At 37.0% G+C, this 22,591-nt stretch overlaps 1 protein-coding gene across 6 annotated transcripts in view; it reads left to right on the top strand.

The window, feature by feature from the left end:
• Positions 1–22,495, top strand: part of LOC134537954 (transcription factor E2F6-like) — a 157,084-nt gene extending 134,589 nt beyond the window's left edge. For 4 of the 6 annotated variants that reach the window (XM_063378968.1, XM_063378967.1, XM_063378969.1 and 1 more), the window contains exons 10-11: positions 11,595–11,763; positions 16,738–22,494. In XM_063378968.1, the coding sequence (XP_063235038.1) occupies positions 11,595–11,740 (146 nt within the window). In that variant the 3' untranslated portion in view covers positions 11,741–11,763; positions 16,738–22,494. Of the gene's footprint in view, positions 1–11,594; positions 11,764–16,737 lie in introns of all 6 variants that reach the window. The other 2 variants (XM_063378972.1, XM_063378970.1) reach the window with 2 other exon arrangements.
• The last annotated feature ends 96 nt before the right edge of the window (positions 22,496–22,591 follow it).

Here is a 22,591-nt window from a genome sequence, read left to right as displayed (position 1 = left end):
GTAGAATACTGTGTGTAATTTTAAAGGGTTCATATTACTCTGGTGACAACACATATTTCCACAAAATATAAACAATATATCTAATAAACAAAATTAATCATAAACCCTGTTCCTTAATTCTAATTTGAATAGTAACAGATCGTTTCGGTTAACACGGGCTCAGTTCTGTCAATACTATGCTAATTCTCTCGATTAGCTATCAAAACAAACATTGCAAATCGTTATTTACTTATTTTCGTAATCAAAACTGGATAATCTACGTATGATGCATCTGTGGTGTTCTGAATATTTATCAGATTCAAGTCAAAATTAATTGTAAGTGTAAAACTTATTATTTCAAAGGCTCTAGCTAAGTGTGCTCAGCAGTTCAGCAATTGGACCACTGGGTGGTGAACTCTAATATAAGCACAAAATTTAACACAACGAAAATTATTATATTTACTCTAGTATTTATAAGTGAAAACAGGCGCCATCCGTTTTATGTTTAACATAACAACAAAACAGTTTGACTCAAAATAACAATATTCTTACAGTACAGATTATTACATTAAATCCTGAAATGTTTAGTATTTTGTTGGACTATAACAAGGGGTACGAAGTTTCAGGCATTTACTTGGGGAGAACAATCCACCTCAGTTAGACGTATACCGTAATATTTTGACGTTGATGACCCTTTTGGAATAGGCCTCCATTCTGCGACGTGGAACTGTGACTGCGGGTGACAGGAACGTACTTCCTTCGGGTTCGACAGTTGTGGATCGACTAAGGATGATACAACAAGAATTGACGTTCAACTTGGCAGTGATGTCTTCAAGGTCTGCCAACGGAAAGACATCCCTCCTTAGGGATGTTGTATTGACGTAGATTCTTCTTAGTTTCTCTTTGTTTGACATTGTAGTAACTTAAGACAATTTATCCCTCTTCTAGGAAGTTTCATAATATTCTTCAATAACTATAATTTGTTGCAATGATAGAAAATCAGAAATATCTATATTACAGATATTCGTCAATCAATATAATGACGGCTTCCACTGCTTACAATAAATATCTTGAACTTAACCAGAAGCCTTTCATGCAGGAGCTCAATTTCATGTATCCTTTCAGTACGACGATGGAACGATTACCACTTTCAAATGGAAAATTTCTCATTCTTGTCCACGATTTTCAAAGATATGGTGTGAAAATACAAACAAAACGACTTAATAAATTATTTAGTTTGCAATATAATACTTCTATGAGAGTGCAACCATTTGCCTCTATAGTCCATTTTATTAGCTCTTTCAATTTTATTTTATGCTATAAATGATCATGGTTTTCCTTTGTATACGTGAAGCTTAACCATGTAAAGACCTTTTTACATGATCAGGTATTCTTGAATTCAGTTCATTAAAATGTTTGAATGCTGTCTAGAATTGATTCAATGTAAATCGAAAGTGTTGGCTCCTAGGCATTTTTATACCTTTTTTATTAAATTTATTTAATTAACTAAACATTAAATTTTTTATAGGTATAAGGTTATTTTTATTTTGCCATGCTGAATATGACTAAAACAAATTTTCTGACAAACAAAAAACTTACTTGTATTATCATTATAAATTTTATGTTACTAGTTCCTTTCATTTTACCTAATATGGTTTAAAATAATAATCCAGCTTTTGGCAAACATCACCATTAAATGGGAGCCTTTGATACCTCCGAGGACATTCAAGGAATTTGATTGTGTGAAAGGCCTTTACGCTGATGTACATAATGCATATGCAAGTGTTCCCTGTGGTGTGCAGTCGTGGTGTGAACTGAGGCGAGAGAGGTTGCCATGTTGTGTTGCTTGCCGCTGCTCCGCCTGGGCCAGCTGAATCGCGTGGCTGCTGCATTGCCATTTGGACTCGTGTAGCACCATGGGATTCAGCTAGACCCGAGGGAGCCCTCGCCCCTACTAACAGCTCGCGCCTGCCCGCCTGCCCGCCTGGTCCCGTGCATGTGCCACCCGCTGTGCTCTGCTTGTGTGTTGCTTTGTCCACTAACTGCCTCACCCTTCGTGAACCTCGGATTTCAGGAGGAGCACATGGAATTATGTGTGTTAGTTTTACAGCTTATGTTGAACTTAGATTCTTGATAATTTTAAAATATTATAACTGAATTTCAATTAGGTTTTTTTATTATTATTATTACATTTGATGATTGGTGGCTGTTGTAAAATTTACAATGGTTTTGCCAACGTTGGTAATTTTAATGGTCGCTGCCACATAGGCGACTGATTGCCAATCAATCAAACACCTTTAGTGCCCAATGTGCTGTAGTGGGTCACTCTCCAGTAATAAATTTAATAACGCCCAACTACAAAAGAAAAACTTTATTTTCACCACCTTTTCACAGCTCCTTCCAATTCACCGTACAAGCCTCTCTCTCCCTCCAAAGACAAAGTTCCATATCCTTCCGCGGTCAATATTTGCACTTACTTCAACCAAATATACACTTCAAAGTAATATAAGTTTAACAAAAAAGGATACAAGATTTTAAACCACAAATTCATTTACTTTACCATTATTTAACAGCTTACAATAACTTCTGGCAACCTATAAAGAAATTGTTCCGGCACAATATGGCGGCAGCCTACAGCGATTTTCACTGCGGGGACAAGTTCGGTAGAAGTTTACAGTGTTGCAACACATTTCAGTGAACAAAAAAAAACTTGTTTAAATGGACGTACAATGTCTCTGAAACAAGTGCTGCAACAGGTGTCTCACTATCTACAGTTAAACCAATTCTAGCAGAGGGTAAGACAAAGAGTAAAACCAGTTTGACATTTTAGGCACAGACGGGTTAGAAAACAGCGCAGGAAAATAATCAAAGTAGACAATTTTATTTATGGTGCTGTGCGGCGAAAAATTCACGAGTTTTATACTGTAAGAACATTGGCTCCCACATTAAATAAATTGCAAGAAGACTTGAGTTTTGAAGTGTAACTTATTGAAGAAGCTAGGATTTCGCTGGAAAAAGTGTCAAAAAGAAAGATTTCGATTGAAAAGCCAGAAATAGCTACTTGGAGAGGGTGCTAACTTGAACAAACACATTAATTTGGTAAGATTGGCAGAACTGTAGTTGACGACACTCATGTTCATGCTACACACAGCGTGAGTTCTTGTTGGCAGTCAGATACGTGGTCCACAATTAGTTATAGTGCATGCAGATGGAGAAGAAGGCTTTGTTCCAAATGCAAAACAGAAATCGGGAGACTACCACGACAATATTATTTTTAAAAACTTTTCAATGCTGTTGAAAAGTAAAATATTCCCAAATTTATCTGTAAAATGTGTTGTGCTACTGGGCATTGCCAGTTATTTACTACTGCTTCCCTTGAGGTTTATACAAAAAAAAAATTTGTTCAGAATTCAGATCAACAGAGAAAATGGAAGTGGTGCATTAAAGGAAAAACAGCGTGACACATTAAATTTAAAGAAAGTATTCTGATGCCCTTTTCACGTCTTGCATTTTCATGGATTGGGAGCTGACATAGTGATGATGGGAAGTCTAAAATAAAATAACAAGATACGAAGCCTGGTTGGTTGATCCATTTAATGACTCATATTAATTGGAGTACTGGTTTGAGTAACAGAAAAATAACAGTAGGTTAATTTCTCTAAAGAGAAAATGTTAGTAGTAAAAATAAACTGGCCAGTGAACATTATTTACTTAATTAGGCATTTACACAATTTTGCTGATGAATATGATTCATTTCAACTTTATGATGTATAAAATTTATTTTACATTGTTTAAATACTTTAGGTAGATGAGTCTCTTTGAGTTCCTTGGGTTTACAATCAAATGTTCTAGTTCAAAAAAAGAATAGGTATAGACCACAATAAAGGAGTTGGTTTCCACACTGCTAGACTTAGCTGAGTACTGAGTACTCTTTGAGTTCCTTGGGTTTACATTTACAATCAAATGTTCTAGTTCAAAAAAAGAATAGGTATAGACCACAATAAAGGAGTTGGTTTCCACACTGCTAGACTTAGCTGAGTACTGAGTACTCTTTGAGTTCCTTGGGTTTACAATCAAATGTTCTAGTTCCAAAAAGGAATAGGTATAGACCACAATAAAGGAGTTGGTTTCCACACTGCTGGACTTAGCTGAGTACTGAGTACTCTTTGAGTTCCTTGGGTTTACAATCAAATGTTCTAGTTCAAAAAAAGAATAGGTATAGACCACAATAAAGGAGTTGGTTTCCACACTGCTAGACTTAGCTGAGTACTGAGTACTCTTTGAGTTCCTTGGGTTTACAATCAAATGTTCTAGTTCCAAAAAGGAATAGGTATAGACCACAATAAAGGAGTTGGTTTCCACACTGCTGGACTTAGCTGAGTACTGAGTACTCTTTGAGTTCCTTGGGTTTACAATCAAATGTTCTCATTCAAAAAAAGAATAGGTATAGACCACAATAAAGGAGTTGGTTTCCACACTGCTAGACTTAGCTGAGTACTGAGTACTCTTTGAGTTCCTTGGGTTTACAATCAAATGTTCTAGTTCCAAAAAGGCATAGATATAGACCACAATAAAGGAGTTGGTTTCCACACTGCTGGACTTAGCTGAGTACTGAGTACTCTTTGAGTTCCTTGGGTTTACAATCAAATGTTCTAGTTCAAAAAAAGAATAGGTATAGACCACAATAAAGGAGTTGGTTTCCACACTGCTGGACTTAGCTGAGTACTGAGTACTCTTTGAGTTCCTTGGGTTTACAATCAAATGTTCTAGTTCAAAAAAAGAATAGGTATAGACCACAATAAAGGAGTTGGTTTCCACACTGCTAGACTTAGCCGAGTACTGTGCGCCGGAGGTTGGTGGGGGTTGGTCCAGGGAGGCTGGATGCTAACCAGTGAATTTCACTGATTGGCTCTGCCAGCAAGTGGTCGAGCATCCTTCGAAAGATTGGCAAAGAGTGCCAGCAGAGTCGTCAGTATAGTTGGCAGATGTAGGAACCAGAAGTTTGAAGGTGGAATAGTCCCAGAGTGTGAAACCCACTGCGCACAGAAAAACAGGCAGTGATAATTAAGACTGTCAGAGGAAAGGAAAATGAATGGAAAAGGACTTGACGAAATAAATCTCGATCAATAGGTGAAGTTAGGTTGGTGGTTCCACTTACCGCATGGCGTGGGGGTATCTGGAAACTAGTCCATAGTCATCGAAACAAAATACAACATTCAGAGAAGATGGCTGGTGAAAAACTAGAAAACCTACAAAAAACTACATGACTGCCGAAATTAAGGCTGACGAGGGACTAAGTCTGTAAACTATCAGAATTACATGCCGGCAAAATTTCTGCAGTCACTCCCGGCCCGAATCTGTAAATGTAGACCAGTCGGATCGCACCAGGGTGCCGTACCAGAGTGGCTGGCTGGGGGCTGGAGACCACGAAGTAGTCCATAGAGAGGCTAAGGAACAAAGGAGGGGGGAAGAGTGCCCAGGTCTGCACAGTGGCGCTGTGTAGTGCCCTGTAGCCACAGCATGAAGTGCTAGCTGGAGGGAGCGCAGGCCGAATGTGCTGCACCGCGCGTGCCTGGAAGCGTAGGGCACCTGAGCTGCATGCGTGATAGCACGGAAGGGAGCGGACACTGAAACTGCAGAGGGCCGCGCTGCTTGCGCAAGCGTCTGGCCAGGAAGTCGGCCGTGGATCCGTGCCAGCCCAAAGACACGGAAAAGTTAAAAAGTAAAAATCCCATGTAAAATATAGAAATGCCTCAAAGAAAATAAGGTGAAGGCCCCATAATACTCGTCAAAGGCCTGTATAAATAAAAAGGTACAACTGTGCCAAGAGTTACTAATTAGCACCTACATTATCATAATGTACAGCAGAACAAAAAACCTACCGCATCATTCCTAAAACAAGACATCCAAAACTGGCTGACAGACAACAATATTTTGGTATCTTCAACAATGATAAAAGTGATTCTTAGTAAAAGGTGGGCCAGTAACAAAACAATTTAAGATATGTTAATCACAGAATGTGGCCATGATGTAGTTTGCTATGCTGACTTGAACCTGATTAAGCTGGTATGGGCAGAAAAGAAAATAAAATCCAGGAAGAAATCTCTTCATCGCTAGATGATAAAAGAAGATTGAGCGAAAAGTTGTTCAGCAGCTAATTGTGGACAAATGGAAAGAGTGTTGCAAGCACATGAAAAATACGGAAGGGGACTATGTGAAAAGTGATGGGAGAATTGACATTGAAATTGATAAAATAATACATTTTGGATGTTAAAGTGACAGGGACACTGCAAGTGATACAGACGGCGGGGAAAGCAGTCTTTGTGATTCGGAATAAGTGAGTATTTTAATTGTTTGCTAGCTTTTTTTCCCAATGTTTAGGCACAGTGGTGAATTTCTATGCCTGTTTCAATGTTATGAAGCAGGAAATTCATGTATAATGGATTCTAAACCATCTCTGTATAATCTCAGCGCAAATATAATTTTTTAGTTATCTATGCTGTAAATTAGTCTCTGTGCATCTAAGTTTCTTCAGCCTTTAAATTTAGATATATATTTTTAAAAAATTAATATTTGTGTTACGAATTGATATATACATTTTCAATGAAAACACAACTGTAAGAAAACAAAAAAAAATTAAAATAAAAGACCACTGTGCCATGAAGGCCATAGACTGTTTCGAAAGATTCTATTTGATCTAGAAAACCAGTTTCTAAATTCTGGTACATAATTAGGTGGCCAAGAGAGTGGTCAAATGATGAAATTAAATGCATGAGTTACGCCACTGCAGATCATGTAAGATGGACTCACGCACGATGGTTGGTTTGCCACCGCTCCTTCCATGCCGTAGTAGGGAAGGTGTTGATACGCACAGGATGTCGGAGAAGGCTCTTTGTTTCTTGATGCATTATAGCTAATTTGAATTATGTGAAGTTCAACTGTTATGTACAATACTGTGTTGTTTTAGTAATGTCCAGAATTTTTCCGGGGTTTAGTTCATGAAGAAAATCTACTACAGTGAAAATAGTTACAATTTGTGAAAAATGTTGATCTTTCCAAGATGCTATTGAGAAGATGTGTTCTTATTTCTGTGCATGATGATCTAGTTGACATGTGATGGTAGTGTTGTGTTATGCTTTTGCATGGAAATAAAGTAAGTAAATTATTTCCTATACAAATCATAATTATTATTATAGAAGGTGAATGAACCAAAGAAAAATATTTTCTTTCCATGTGCATTTTAGAGCTTAAAAAAATATATTGTCCTCAAATGGTTCAAACTTCTGCTACTATAGGTTTGTCGTTGCACGTGATGCTATGTACTAATCTCAATTCTGAAATTTGGTTGGATGTGACATCACTCTGTCTTGCTGTGATGATGCAGTTGAGATGGCCAACTACCACTGTTTGGTTTTTATCAGCAGACTGGTAGGGTGCGTGTGATTTCATTCATCATGGTTTGTGACAACATGAATGACGTGTGTCAAATCAAAGGGTGCAAGGGTACAATAAACACATTTTAGATCAGTGAAAACATATCCCATGAAATCAAGACAAGATTAATAAACAGAAAATTTTTCTCGTTTAAAAAATTGTGTTTGTGAACATAAACAAGCGGTTTCTGTCACGTGTATGTTCACTATTTATTCTTGGTGAAATTATACAGCTACGTATTGAAATTCCTTTTTATATACAGAATAATTATAAAGTCCGTGAAACATTTCATAAAATCGGTACAGCGAAATGGAAAAGAATAACGTAACATATTATATACCGTGTGAAAGAACAACTCTCAAAGTTTTTTTTTTTTTTAATATTGCACCAAAAAGCTATTTTAAAAAACAACCGACAGGGGCGCTAGTGCATTTAGTTGCTGAAAATGGCTGTGAACCAGGCAGAGAAAGCCTTTTGTGTGCTTCAATATGCCCCGTAGCGAATCGGTAGTGAGAGTCCAAAGAGCTTTCCGTGGCAAGTTTAACAAAACACCACCAGTTTACAATAGCAAAATGAAGTGGTACAAGAAATTCGAGGAAGACGGCTGTTTGTGCGATGCAAAACGGTCGGGTCGGCCAGGCGTGTCACAACAGACAGTGGATTGTGTACGGGACGTGATGGTGCGGAGTCCCAAGAAGTCAACTTATCGGGCTAGTGCAGAATTGAACATCCCTCAGCCAACAGTGTGGAAAATTCTTCGTAAGCGATTAAGAGTGAAGCCGTACAAATTGCAGCTTCTGCAAGCCATCAGCCACGATGACAAATTGCTCCGACTGCAGTTCTGCATTGCCATGCAGAACCGTCTTGAAGACGATGACTTTGCAAGCAAATTAATCTTCAGTGACGAAGATACTTTTCGTCTCTCAGGAAGAGTCAACCGACACAACACATGCATATGGGGGACAGAGAATCCACATGCAACTCTCGAACATGTCCGAGATTCGTCAAAAGTTAACGTGTTCTATGCCATGTCAAACAAGACAGTTTATGGCCCCTTCTTCTTTGCTGAGACAACTGTCACTGGTATCACCTACCTCGACATGCTGCAATTGTGGATTATGCCATAACTTGAAGCTGATAGCAGGGACTTCATCTTCCAACAAGATGGTGCTCCACCTCATTACCACAATATGGTACGAGATTATCTGAATGAGACGTTGACACATCGCTGGATGGGCCGTGGGGCGGCCGCTGACCAAGAGCTACTCCCATCGCCACCACGATCACCGGACTTGACACCTTGCGATTTTTTCTTGTGGGGATACATCAGAACCTTGACGAATTGAGACACTGCATTGTAGCAGCTGCTCTTACCATCACTCCTGATATTCTGGGTCGGGTATGGGCAGAATTAGACTATCGATTAGATGTGTGTCGTGTGACACAAGGTGGATACATAGAACATTTATAACTAGTGGGAAAAAAACTTTGAGAGTTTTTCTTTCACGTGGTATATAATTTGTTACATAATTCTTAGCCATTTCACTCTACCGTTTTTGAAATGTTTCACAGACTTTATAATTATCCTGTATAAAATGTTCCACAATTAGTTACAGAATGCACTATTTTACAAAATTTATATTTACAAATTAAAATAAATTGTAAGTATTTTTATGAACACTCAAGAATGTATGGAGCCAATGTTTATGTTATTTACAAACTAGTAATGGTTATTGAATAGAGCAGGATTGTAAAGAAAGTTGTCATAGTTTTCTTGATAGGTACTTGGTTACCATTTAATTCTTTACTGTCAGTAATTTATATTGTTAGGCAAGCCATGAAGCAACTGATATAAATACGATCACCCTGCCACCTATGTTAGGAAACGCAACTAGCTTCATAATTTAAGCATCAACATCTATTGTAGCGTGCAAACAGTTTGGAATGCAGCACCGTACCTGCGACGTCACATGAGTATCCAACTGCTGCATTTTATGATTTTAACTACATCAGTTATAGCAGCTTATTAATTTCCGTTGGCAGAAATTTCAGTTATACGTTGGCAGAGTTTTTCTCTCTCTCTCTCTCTCTGATTTTACAGTGTTGTAAACTTTGCTCTACGTTTTTCCTTAAGTCGTTTGTTAATGTTAACATTTATTTTACTAAAATTTTAAATAAAGTTTTTATCAGTTTAAACTAACCAAAAATGTAACAGATTGAAATTTTTCTAGTTTGAAGAAGAGAGGAGTCCCTCCCTAGTTTCTAAGTGCTACAGCAGCCTAAGGCCGGGACTTAACTGCATCGCAGAACCACTATGTTTCTAGTCACTCACTGGATTGTAATTGCTCCTGGCTGCCTCACCAACTGTGAAGCCCGCTCCTGAATGAATTTTGTTTCTTTACCCAAATAATTTGTGCTTTTCCCGTGTTCCGATTTTTAAGACTGCTCGTTGCTGATAGGCTGTTGGTTTTCCCGCCGTTCATCCTGGCTTCCTACGTCACTATCCGTTCTTCCTTGTGACACTGCTGACCTGCTTATTCTTCCCTATCAGCTGTTTCTGGAGGTTATGGTTACTCACCACACGAGGCCTGCACATCTGTTATCTTGCTCACCTGTGTTATGCTATCGTTAGCAAACACTTGTTTTTTAAATGCTCGAATGTGCTTCCAGTGTCCTTGTGAACTATACTGCTGACTGTCTCTTCCCCACGGGTGTCTGGCTGCCCGCATAGTCTCCTAACACATTTAGAACTAATTTTAATTTTATCAAAACTGTTGATATAAAAAATATAAATGCTTCTCTTGGGTCTTTAACCTTAAGTTATTTATCTGTTATTTTTAGAGTCGTGTCAATAGACTTCTGGATAAATGGATTCTCGCATCCTATTTGTCTGTGGCTTATTGTACAAATATCTCAACTCTGAGAATATGAACGACATATATTTTTAATTATTGGTATTAAAATGTTGTACTAACTCTTCAAGATGGTTAATCATAATTTTCATTTCATTGTGAAATTAACTGTTCCCACTAATTTGTATAATATTTAGAGATGTGTAGTTTTTCCACGGAATAAGTCAACTTCCCTGTCCAGCTGTTTATGCCTCGGATGTGTTGCTTGGCCGCATGCACAGGTGCTTCAAGTTTTGTGCAGTTACAGTTAGGGGTAAGAGTGATTATTACGTAATACGTATTCTATTCTCATATTACTGGTGTTATTTTGTGGTTGCAGACATCACGTGTTCACTACAACCAGTGAATGAAAAGAATCAACCATACATCCTTTACTCTGAACTAATACTAAACTGTGTGTTGTCATTTGAACGATTGTTCCATAGTATTACATGCTAAATAATTTCTCTTTTGGGAGGAAAATTGTAGGACATGCTGATAATATATTGTAGAAAATTAGACCATGTGTAACATTTGCATATATTTTCACTGTCGAAGCAACGATTTTCTTGCTGCCATGTATATGAAACATGTGTTTTATTGCTAATTGCTGGAGTGTTGTAACAACCCAGATTACAGCCTTCCCCATGCAATCCAGTAATAATAATTTGTTATAAATTTTTTTGTCAGATTTCAGTTTTAGATGTAAAAAAAAATTTCCTTTCAGAAGTTGTTGTGAACGTAATTCAACAGGTTTATTGTGTGTGTGTGTGTGTGTGTGTGTGTGTGTGTATTAAAGGAAGGCATGCTGACGTAATTCTCCTTCGTTTTTTCCACGACCGAGGCTTGGTTTCACACGCTAGGCGTGTGGGTCACTGTCACAGGGGAGTGTGCGAGAGAGAAAATCGCTGCGTTGTGGGAACAGAAGTAAGCATTTCGTGGAAGTTTCTGTTGCCATGCGCCGTGATTGGCTGAGAACCAGGCCACTGCCTGCACAGAGGGAAGGAAGGCTGTAAAGGTGGTCGTTGTTCAGGCACCGGGCCGAGCGAAGGCTCCGTGTTTTATTCTTTTCTGGATGTACAGTTTAATATTTTTTTTTGTGCTGAATATATTGTGATTTTTACATGAATTAAAAAAATCGGGTAATACATCGAACATTGCGTATGACCTGCTACACTCATCACTTAATTTGGAGCTAGCCGGAGGTGGTGATTGGTGACAGTGCATGGGGGTGGCGGAGCCGGTCTGCGGCAATGTGCCTCGCCGTGCAAGATGTTGCGTGCTTTGCAGAAAATGACTCGGTGCTGGACATCCCAGACTTTGGCGTGGGCTGCGAGCCGTTCCTCGCCTTGGAGCCGCCTCTCTCCGAGTCGGACTACAACTTCAGCTTGGACACCAATGAAGGACTTCTTGATCTCTTTGACTTCACCCTGTGACTGCAGCAGTTGCCTTCGCGTTGGTACGTGCGTGTCATCACTTCTCGGACCTGGCACATGAGAGAGCTGAGATCAGTGTTATGCTTAAGAGCCCGAACAGTATTGCTTGTTTCATCAATACACATTCTAAAAACAGCAATACCAATGATGGCGATAACATAACTGTAATTCAGGTTGAGTGTTTCATGATCATTATTATTTTTTAATGTCCAGCACATATTAGCCATTTTGCTGCGGGGTTGGTTTTAAGGTTTGCAATTATGTTTTTTCTGATTCTTTCTTTCTTTCCAAAAGTCGTGCCACAGAAGTTGACAAGCTTGTAACCTACTGTAACAATTTTTTTCCATAGTATAAAATGAAGTCAGTATCCTTGAATTCTTTCTTACATCAGAAAATTTGTTGTATTTTAACTTAATGCATTTTATTGGTCATGGCTTTGAGAAACGTGGCAAAATTAAACATACAGTTAGAAGGTTGAGACAGTATAGTTCTATTCAGTTAATGTAATTCTCTGGGTAAACCAAACTTATCAGAAACATCGTATTTTATTTTCAAAAGTAATGCTATGGATTGAAAACCATTTACAACAAGAACAAAACTATTGGGTAGCATATATGGCAGGTACTTCCAACTAAAAACAACAACTTGCTTTTCATTCGAATGCCATAGATGTAAAGTTGCACGAGATAGCTACACAAAGAAAAAAATTTCAATATTACGACTTGCATTTGAATTTATAGACTCCATAGTATTTAATTTTTAACATTATTATGATAAACTGCATGACCTAAATGTGATGGAAACCAAATTTTTTTGAGAAATATTCTGTTATAATGGCTGTAAAATACTAAACTGTAATACATGAAAGTTTTCAACACCACTCTAGATATTTAAATGTACATGTGGAGCTAGAGTACTGGTTAAAAGCTTTATTCTGACTGGACATTCAAGTACAGTACTGGTAAATATCCCTATGGGTTTGACGACACCTGGCCCTCTGATCCCTGTCGTCACGTGGGCGCCAGCTATAGCCCGTCCCACTCTTAGATTGCAGTACACGGCTTATGGCGCGCGCTGTTGCCAAATCTCTAACACATTACGAATTTCAGGAGATGCGTGTATTTGTAATTTGGATCGAACAAGAAGCATTTTAAGAAATCATATCGTAATTTATAATATTTTATACTATTACACTTATAAAATTGTAATAATACCACTTTTATGTAAATTTCAAATAAAATCTACCTATTGTAGACAAAAATTTCTTATAGTTTTCTTTTCTGTTCTAAAAATCCCATATATATAATCACATTTTCATGGGCCCGATAAATGCCGTATGTTTGGACAAGTCATGTCCAAAATGATAAATAAAAAACAGTAATGGAAATTCTCGGTCGAGTAAGTTATGGGAAAAATCCGAACAATTGGTTCGAAATGGGGAAGATTTTTTGAAAAACAGAAAAATCGCAACAACTCCCATAATATGAATAATATCTAATCCGTTTTAACGTATGATAACTCGGATTACCTAATGCCGAAAAATGTTTTCTAAATACATTTTTGATACGACCAGCCATAACTGCATGGGTTCGAAAAAAAATTTCGTCGGACAAAAAAACGTAACTGCCTTAGTAGACACCTTATCAAATCTGTTTAAATTGTTTGTAATAATATCATAGTTATTTTCCAAAACTTTGTCTAAAACAATGTTTGATAAGATGCTTGGTGTTGAGAAGGATAGAAAAGTAATTCAAATTTTGTACTATGATCGCTATTGAATTCCTTCGTATTTATTTCATACATTTTACATATTATGTTCAAGAATCGATTATAATATTTTTTGTTGACTAAGGAAGCCATGTATTTGAAATTGCTTGTAGGACAGAACCCCACTTATCTAAACACACGACCCTGTTTCCTCTTACGACGGCAGCGCGCGCTCTTGTACTGATAAGAAAGACACATCTTTAACAGCTATTTCCACGGAAACTGTAGAAGCAATTGAGATGGGGCTGCTTTTAAAAACTAATTCAATTCATTGTGAACATTTTTCTCGCTTTCGTCCCCCATCTATCTTTAATAGAAAAAAATTTTCCGCGGGTCAACTTTTTGATGTTTCAGTTTGTGAGAAAATGCATTTCAATATATTAAAAAAATTATTTAAGTGAAACCTGTACAGTTTTTGTCTTAACATTTGTTCAGTGGCGTCCTAAGGCATTAATTTACTAATAAAAAAAATCTGAATGAAATACACATGTAGGTTTTCTTTTTTTGATGTGAAACATATCGGAATACTTCAAAACAGTTCGCAGCGAATAAGTTATGTTTTTTAATTTTTTCGGACACTTAAAATATTGTTAAGTATTCAAAATAAGCATTGCCTGATGCGTATTTTGATTCTATACAATATGAAAAAAAGCTTGGTCCAAAAATTAAAATTTTAAATTTCGTTTGATATTTGGCAACAACGCACGAAGAAACAAGGACAGTGCTAACGGCAATCGGCGTGTGTTAGAGAGAGAGAGAATGCGCCCATTTACTTCCACACTGCAATCTAAGAGTGGGATGCTCTATAGCAATAAAACTCAGGTATTAATTGAGTCCTCACCTTGTGGTTTACTACAGTGGGCCAGCATAACAGCGACCTCTCGAGCTGTCGGCTGCTCAAGATACCATTTGGAAGGAAAAGCACATTAATTGTTGTAGTTTGGTTTAATATATCATAAAGCACTATACGTGGTGCTATCAGTCAGCTGACCCGGGCCGGATGCAGTCGCGGAGAGACGAGTCGTGACTGCCTCCCGTGCACCGGCGCGCGGCGAGTGGGAAGCAGGAGGGGGGGGGGGGGGGCATGAGGTGCGCTGGATACAGTGCGCAGTGCGGGTCAACTCGCTGACGTAACTGCACACAGAATACAGGGAATACGACAAACACACTTCCAATTAGTCAGTAAATGATATTTGCACTCGAAGCACACGCACCAGGACAAGACGGTGATGGGCAACAGCGGGCCTGAGACCCGGAGGGACATGACAGATGTCGTCTTTGAAACTGGGCACCACCACGTGTATGGGTTCATGGACCCAGCTGAGGCTCTGAACTACACACGATGTGACCCACCGGTAGACTGGACCTAGTATAATACCTGGTTATTACTTCAGAAGTCATATTATCCAGGGCAGTGCTAGGCTCTATTCTCCACCAGTATCCCGTCATGGAAGCTCACCTGTTAAGTGTTGGCATTTAGGTGGGTTCTTAAGGCTACCCAGCCCGGACATCTTAAACTCTCGATGGTACACACGTGGTTTCTCGAAAATAGACGACCAGTATTCTGGTGGGATGATATTTGTTTGCCGTAATTGTTACACAGAATTACTAAAATAAAAACTGTGAGTAAAAAGCCAACAGCTCGTAATTGGTTGAAGTGCAGTCCAGGTCACCATTTATTCTGAACTGGAAAAAGCAAGTTTGTCTGTTGATGATGTCGAAACTTCGCAAGCAAAATTAAAATTATTTCATTTGAGCACTGTACCGCCCGTAGAAGGCCTCAAGAAAAATATAAATGTGTAAAGATGATAAGCAGACGGCTGATGTTATTAGATCAGTTCAGCAAACCGTGAAGTCCTCGAGGTAGGAAGATGGATGCTTCCTATTCCGGGTGACGATATGGCGAGACTAGTGGTCATGGTGTCATGGCTGCACGTAAGTATCTCAAATAACCATTAGGTTGTATGTACTTGAAAATGTGCCGCGACCGAAACAACATAAACCCTGCAATATTTTTCTAATTAAATTACAAATACCTCGAGCTAATAATATTACATATGTAGTTGAGTTTTTGGTTTTGAATTTCAAAACTAAACCACGTAAAGAGGGTACATTTTGAAATGTTTGCGCATAGCCCCATTCCGTTCTTATTATACTGACCTTAGAAACCTGGACATTTGGGGCGTGAAAATAAAAAGTATAAGTAACACTTATGCTATTAATTAGACTTTAATACCGTATTTACTCGTGTATAGCGCGCCCTCGTGTATAGCGCGCACCACGATTTTTGCAACTAATTCCAAAGAAAAAAAAATTGAAATTTTTTTTCCCATAAATAAATTTTACTAACATTTTGTGGTACCTGATTATTTAAATTGATGTGTGGTGATGCGTCAGGAAAATACATAAACTCTGCTGTGTAAACGGAAGATAAAGAAGCGCTATATCGTCACAACTGGTGCGTGGAAGGAAGAAAGGGAGGGAGGCGTGCCGCGCTACGTTGCTAAGCTGGCGCGGAGAACGAGATGACTCACCGGTCGCTGCTGGGACGAGGTATGGAGGAAGCGAAGAAGATGCCGGGGGAGGGGGGGGGGGAGGGAACTGGTGACAACATTCTCTCTCTCTTTTTTTTACTAGCTTCTGAGCTGGCTTTCTGCAAAGGGGGGAGGTCTAAAAATAAACAAGAGACCATGATGTGCGAGCTTGCGCGCGCGTGTGCGTGTGTGTGTGTGTGTGTGCGTGCGTGTGTGTGTGTGTGAGTGTGTGTGTGCGCGCACGTGTGTGAGCGTGTGTGTGTGTGTGCGTGCGTGCGTGTGTGTGTGTGTGTGTGAAACAGAGGCCTTGTTGCTTGTGCGTAGGTGTGGGGGCTGGCCAGAAACGTCACCCGTCACCCGGCAGTTAACGACTTCCACTCCTCCCCGCCTCCCCCCTCCAAACTTTTTTTTCCGTGTATAGCGCGCATCCTTATTTTTTTCCTTTACTTGAGGGGAAAAAAGGGCACGCTATACACGAGTATATACGGTATGTATTGATGGAGAACGTGGCACAGGCTGTACACATGGGTAGCATGCAGTAGCGGAGCGATACACACGCACAATGTAGGTGGGCGTTGGAGCGGGCGAAGTACGTAGGGCTTAAAGGAGGTCGTAGCCCTGGTCAACATCAATTTAAAGCAGGTGTGAAGTATGTTTATTGGTTGATTGTTTGCCTTGTACACATGTTGTTTCCAGAAGACTGGTGGAGCCAGGCTGCCGGGACGGGCGGCGCTGCTGCGAGACGTCGGCGCACTCTCGCCGACGCGCTAGCACCGATCTGCCGACAGTTTCAGTTGTCTATGTATAGCCATAGGTGCCTACTACAGTACACTTGCAGTACATCGTGTCACTCCTTGCTGTACCGCGTCGAGCTGCCGGAGTACAGGAATATGTTAGGGCAACTGGCCAGCCTTCAGACTTTTGTAGCTCAATTTTTTGTGACTTTTTTAAAAAAAAAATAATAGGCATATTTAAAATGGATTTTACATCCATTCGCCTAGTTGAGTCCTTTTAATGTTAGTATTGGTAATGTTGTTAGACCCTTTTTATTGGACCTAATTTTTTTAATGCAATATTTTTGCACTCCCACTTGTGTGCATGTGTCATGTATGATTCATGTAATATTTTATACATAGTTTTCCCGTGAAAACCATTTTCACTTTTTCGATTTCATTCAGTGTGATAATTTATTAAATATGTATTATTAAGTATGTAACTGACTTTCTTTCATGTAAAGATGCGCACGAGTTGAACTAACATTTCATATTCAACACAGGCCAACATTTTGAGATACTGAAATGTTGAGAGGTTGTCAGATTGATGTCTCACAGTTGCATCTCAAGGACTTGTGTACTGTATCATTCTAATCAGGCATCTGCATTCTCAGGTGTTCTATGTTTAATATAGTACTTTGTCAGATTTTCTTCTAGTTAATCCACTGTTTTAATTGTGATGGTTAACAAGATATTTTAAAGTTTTCTGCTTACCAAACATTTGAGTTAGCAAATTTGAAGAAGTATTATGGGGGTTTATAATTTGCAGCCCATCTGGTATGTTGTGTTGATTGTTGAGTTGATAGACATTTTATTTATTGTAATATAGTACTGATTCAAAGTTATTTAATGCCTTAGTGTTAAAATGTGTGAAGAGGGTTTGAACATTTGTAAATATTAGTCTGTTTAAACAATTTTATTATTTTATTCATACCAATTTCTACATGATATTTTTTCTTTTGTTATTTAATTTTCAGTTCATACTTTTTATTTTTTTATAATTTGTTATAATGTAACTATTCTAGGTGATTTGTGTTGGTCTGTGGGACAACACAAAAAATGGGAGTCCGAAATACTTCCACATTAAAAACAGTTGCTGAACCGACAGTGGTAAAAAAAAAACTAGGACTTTGTTACTTGGTTCTACCCCAATATTCGTTAAAAAGAAATCTCTGATAACATCTCCAACTAGCTTAATCTCTTACACATGTCAAAGTCGTGAAACTATGGACAAAATATGACTCGTATCTGTCATTTCATACATCATTTCTCAAAAAAGGCTTTTCCTCGGATTAACAACATTTTGTTTTGGCCTAGCGGGTGTTTGATAAGCCCCTTCTATGACAAACTCCATCCCGACCACATCTACAGCTCCGACTCTTCTACAACTAATAATGTTCACTCAGGAAATGCTAGCCCCATAGCTTTCTCAGTTTCTAAGATCTCATTGGTCCCCACCGTGGTGCCTGGAGGAGCATCGTAAAACTGTTTTTGTGCATTCTGATATGAAGGAGTGGGAATCCTTTTACCAAAATGTTAGAGGTCATAGAACAAAATCTTTTAAATTTTTAGATAATCATCTTAGATATATCATCTGTTTAACTGAAACCTGGCTTAATAACTCTAATATTAATTCTCATTATTTCACAGACAATTATTATATCTTCAGGAATGATCACATATGCTTTGCTGACCGAGAAAGTTTGAGGTGGTAGTGTTTTAACAGCAATAAACAAACACAACTTTCCTTCAGTTGAACTTATCAATTCTCTAGATTACCCAGGAATGGAAGCTGTGTGGGTGAAAATTAATACTTTATCTAACAAATTTGTCATTTTTAGTAATATCTACCTACTTCCACATATTACTATTAAATTAATTTCAGTCTTATTTTGAAGTGGTTTAAGATAAACTTGTCTGTTATCAAAATGACACTATTGTTTTTCTCGGGGAATTGTAATGTGCCTGGTATTAGTTTTCCTTTAATCAGACACACAATATTGTACATTCACTCAATAGAAATAAGGCGATGGCTCTGCTTAATTTCTCATCCAGTCTTGGTCTGCAACAGTAGAATAAAATTTTTGATTCCAAAAACCTTTTAGATCTTGTGCTGTAGTAACTTATCTCAGTGCACTGTGTTTCAAGCAGAAGATCCACTTGTCAAAGATACATATCATCGGGCCTTAATAATAAAAATATTTATGGATGCTTTACCTTGCAAAATAACTTCTTCAGTTAACTTTAAGGACTTCGAAAATGATGTTTTGCTTGGTCTTTATAATGCAATAAAAAATTTTATAATATAATTTTTTTACGAAACATCTGATTTCAATGATGTAATTTGAATGTCTTTATTCCTGTAATCATGAAAAAGGCCTCCAAATACCCTTGTTGGTTTTCTAAAGAGTTAGTTAATACATGCTTTAAAATCTAAGAAATATTAAATGAACGTTACAAAATAAATATTAATATGTATTACTATTCTTGGTTTTCTCTTTACTGCAAGCAGGTCAAGAACTTACTTAAGGAGACAAAATTAATTGAACCAGAGCCATTAATAATATCGAGACCAATCCTTAAAAGTTCTGGCATTACGTCAATGTACTTAAAAGCTGTTTTTATGAACATCATGCACTTATAGTCAATGGAGTTGTATCTAGTGATCCTGTGGTACTTTCTAATATTTTTGCTGATTATTTTTCTTGTGTATATGTATCCTCTAATTATAAATCCCAAACACCTCTCCCAGAGATCTATTAAGACACAGTTCCTGACATTTCCGAAAGTTTAGTAGTTTGGGGAATAAAGTCCCTAAATTCATCCTTGTCTTCTGGTCCTGACAGTATTCCTAACTTTATTCTTAAAAATTGCTACTTTTTTTTTTTTTTCCACAAAATTTTTGAGAAAATCATTTTCAAAATTATTAATTTCCCTTTGAAAAATAAATTACATTACAATCAACATGTCCACTGCCACCAATCTTAGCACCTCTTTCAATCCTAACTTCAATGCAGTTACTAATAGAGGCCAGTTGATGCCTGCTATTTGGATTTGGCAAAAGATTTTGATTCTGTTAATCATGATATTCTACTTGTAAAATTATCTCATTTTAGACTCTGCTGGTTTACAAGCTAACTCAAAAACAGAAGTTGTTATGTTTTCATTAATAAGTGTAATTCTTCATTTTATTTAGTCAGTTCAGGTGTACCTCAAGGTGGTACCTTGTCACCTCTAGTCTTTAATATATTTATTCATATCTCTCATGTTTTGTCCCATTCATAAGGAGTACGGGAACCATCGCTTTCCTTAATGGCTGTAACTCTCAACAAGAATAAAACCTAAATTATATCCTTTTTTGGGAAATATTTCCCCATGTCTTTTAACTATAAATTAGACAATACTATAATTCATAAAGCTTCTTACTTAAAAGATTTGGGTATAATTTTTGACTCAAAATTATATTTTCACTTTCACATAGATTATTTATCAGCTCAAGAAGAACTCTTGATATAATTAAATACATCACTTTTTACTCAACCAATTCTGATTACATTCTTATTCTGTATTTTTCTTTAATTACCTAGGTCTAAATTAAAATATTGTTCAATAATTTGGAATTCAATCAATTCCTCTGATTCTGTTAAAATTGAATCCATTCAAACTAAAATTGTGAAACTAGTAAATTTAAAATTCTCCTCTACTCAATTTTGTTTCTTTAGCTGATCATATAGCTCTTCTCGATTCTCTTTTTGTTAAAAACTGTTACAACTCTTTAACCAACTGTAAATACATTCTCGACAACACTGGACTCAGAGTTCCGTAATTTCATAGTCGACTAGTCTACCTTATGCACTAAAAAAAAAAATTATATTCTGTACAGACTTATTTCTAATTTTAGTGAGTTGGGAAAATTTCCTTAGCTAATTGGCTATCATTTAGCTTATCCTTTTTTATACAAACATCAAATTTGACTGTTTATAAGGAATTCTTGAGTTGATTCTTGTATTTTAAAAAATTATTCTTTCCCAACACTTTATCACTTTTTTTTTAATCCAAGTACTAAGTTTGTATCCATATAATGTTTTATAAACCTTTATGTCTTTCTTAGTTTTAAATTTCGTTTACAATTTACAGTGATTATTAATAAGTAATTAAATGTTTTATGTAATTGCCTTTATTTTTATTTTCTGTTTGAGTGTTTGCTTATATTTGTTATCACCGCTAGTGTGTGGTACTCCTGCCCTCGTGTGTTGGTACCGACGAGTGTGGGAGTCCACACATTGGCAGTGGTAACTGTGTGCCGTGCCCACCACTGCCGGTGGACATGTAACAAATTATAAATGAATGATTAAATAAATAAATACTATTCATCCAGCAGGAAGAATCAAGACCAAATTTGTAAGCATATTTTTTCAGCTCTCAGAATGCTTGGCTGTGTTGATTACAAAGACATTGGACTATCACTGCATCACATGTTGTTGTAATACAGAAATTTAAACATGCTGCTAACATTTTGGATCTAGTGTGTGTATATTATAAAATGTGTATGTTTTAACAGTGTGTTAGGTTACCTTGTATTTTCACAACTTTTAATGGAATTGCACAGTTTAACTGTAACATTACAATTTTTCTTTTATAATGATTGTTTCTAAGAATTAAACTTGCATGTACTCAGAAGAATAGTTAATAAAATTCAAATGATGGATATTATAGCTAACTTAGTTGCCTTTTAATTGACTCACTTTAATTTCTTTTTTTCTTTAAAATGTGATAATTTCTACATGGTTTACTTAATGTTCTCGAGTTCTTTTTTTTTTATCATTATTAATTATTATTAATATGGAAATCTTGGAATATATAGTAAAATTATTTTTTGTGTTTTAGAGCTCATGATTTCCCCAGTTCAGTCTCTGAAAATTTTTGTATATTTTACTGAATTGGTTATGGTTTTTTATGACTACTGTAGTTTTTAACTATGAAAATGGGTGGCAATTACATACATACCTGTAGGAGTGCCTTTTTAATAATGGACTCGATAAAGTAATGTGTCAAATGTTAGAGTCTGGGGAAAATTGCAGACCTTGTGGTAGCAGTATGTGTAATCTTTCATTATCTCTTGAGGACTGCCTAACATTCGAATTTAATTACTTAGAGTTTGTGCTTTAAGATCATTGCATAGCAGTTGTCTATCTTGTGTACAGTAAGAGCTTATTTTCAAAAAAAAATGTTGGTAATGTACACTTAATAAATGTTACATGAAGCAAGAAAAATGACATTTTTTATCTATGGTTATTTATTTTGTTGCCTGATTTATAGAAAAAAAATTTCAAGTAAATATCTGTGCACCTTTCTTGATGAATACTTTCTGTTAAATTCCATAAAGTTGTGCAAACCGAGGAGATGGTAATGTTTGTGTGTAACACATGCAAATGTTAGATTTCTTGTGAACTGGGGTTATAGATTTTACATGATTGGTTGGAGAGAAAAAAAATTATCTAATTTCAGTCCTAAATGTACTATACAGACTTGTTATACTGACAAGGATGTTGTATACAATATGTTTTTTATGAAGTTTATGTGTATTTTAGTTCAAATTTTGTATTTAATAAAGATGTAGGTGTAAATATGCCTGAATAAATTCGATAATATTTTTCCCGTGTCATTGATGATATCATTCAGAAAAGAACTTTCAGGATTTCTACAAGTCCTGAGATACTGTGTTTTATCGCATAATCGTCATACTGTTATTTTAGGACATCAAAATTTGAAGGAAA

This window comes from Bacillus rossius, chromosome 12 (genome assembly GCF_032445375.1).
Source record: "Bacillus rossius redtenbacheri isolate Brsri chromosome 12, Brsri_v3, whole genome shotgun sequence".
NCBI lineage: Eukaryota > Metazoa > Arthropoda > Insecta > Phasmatodea > Bacillidae > Bacillus > Bacillus rossius.
The sequence above is the reverse complement of the archived record's forward strand: the minus strand, read 5'-3'. Positions and strand labels throughout refer to the sequence as shown.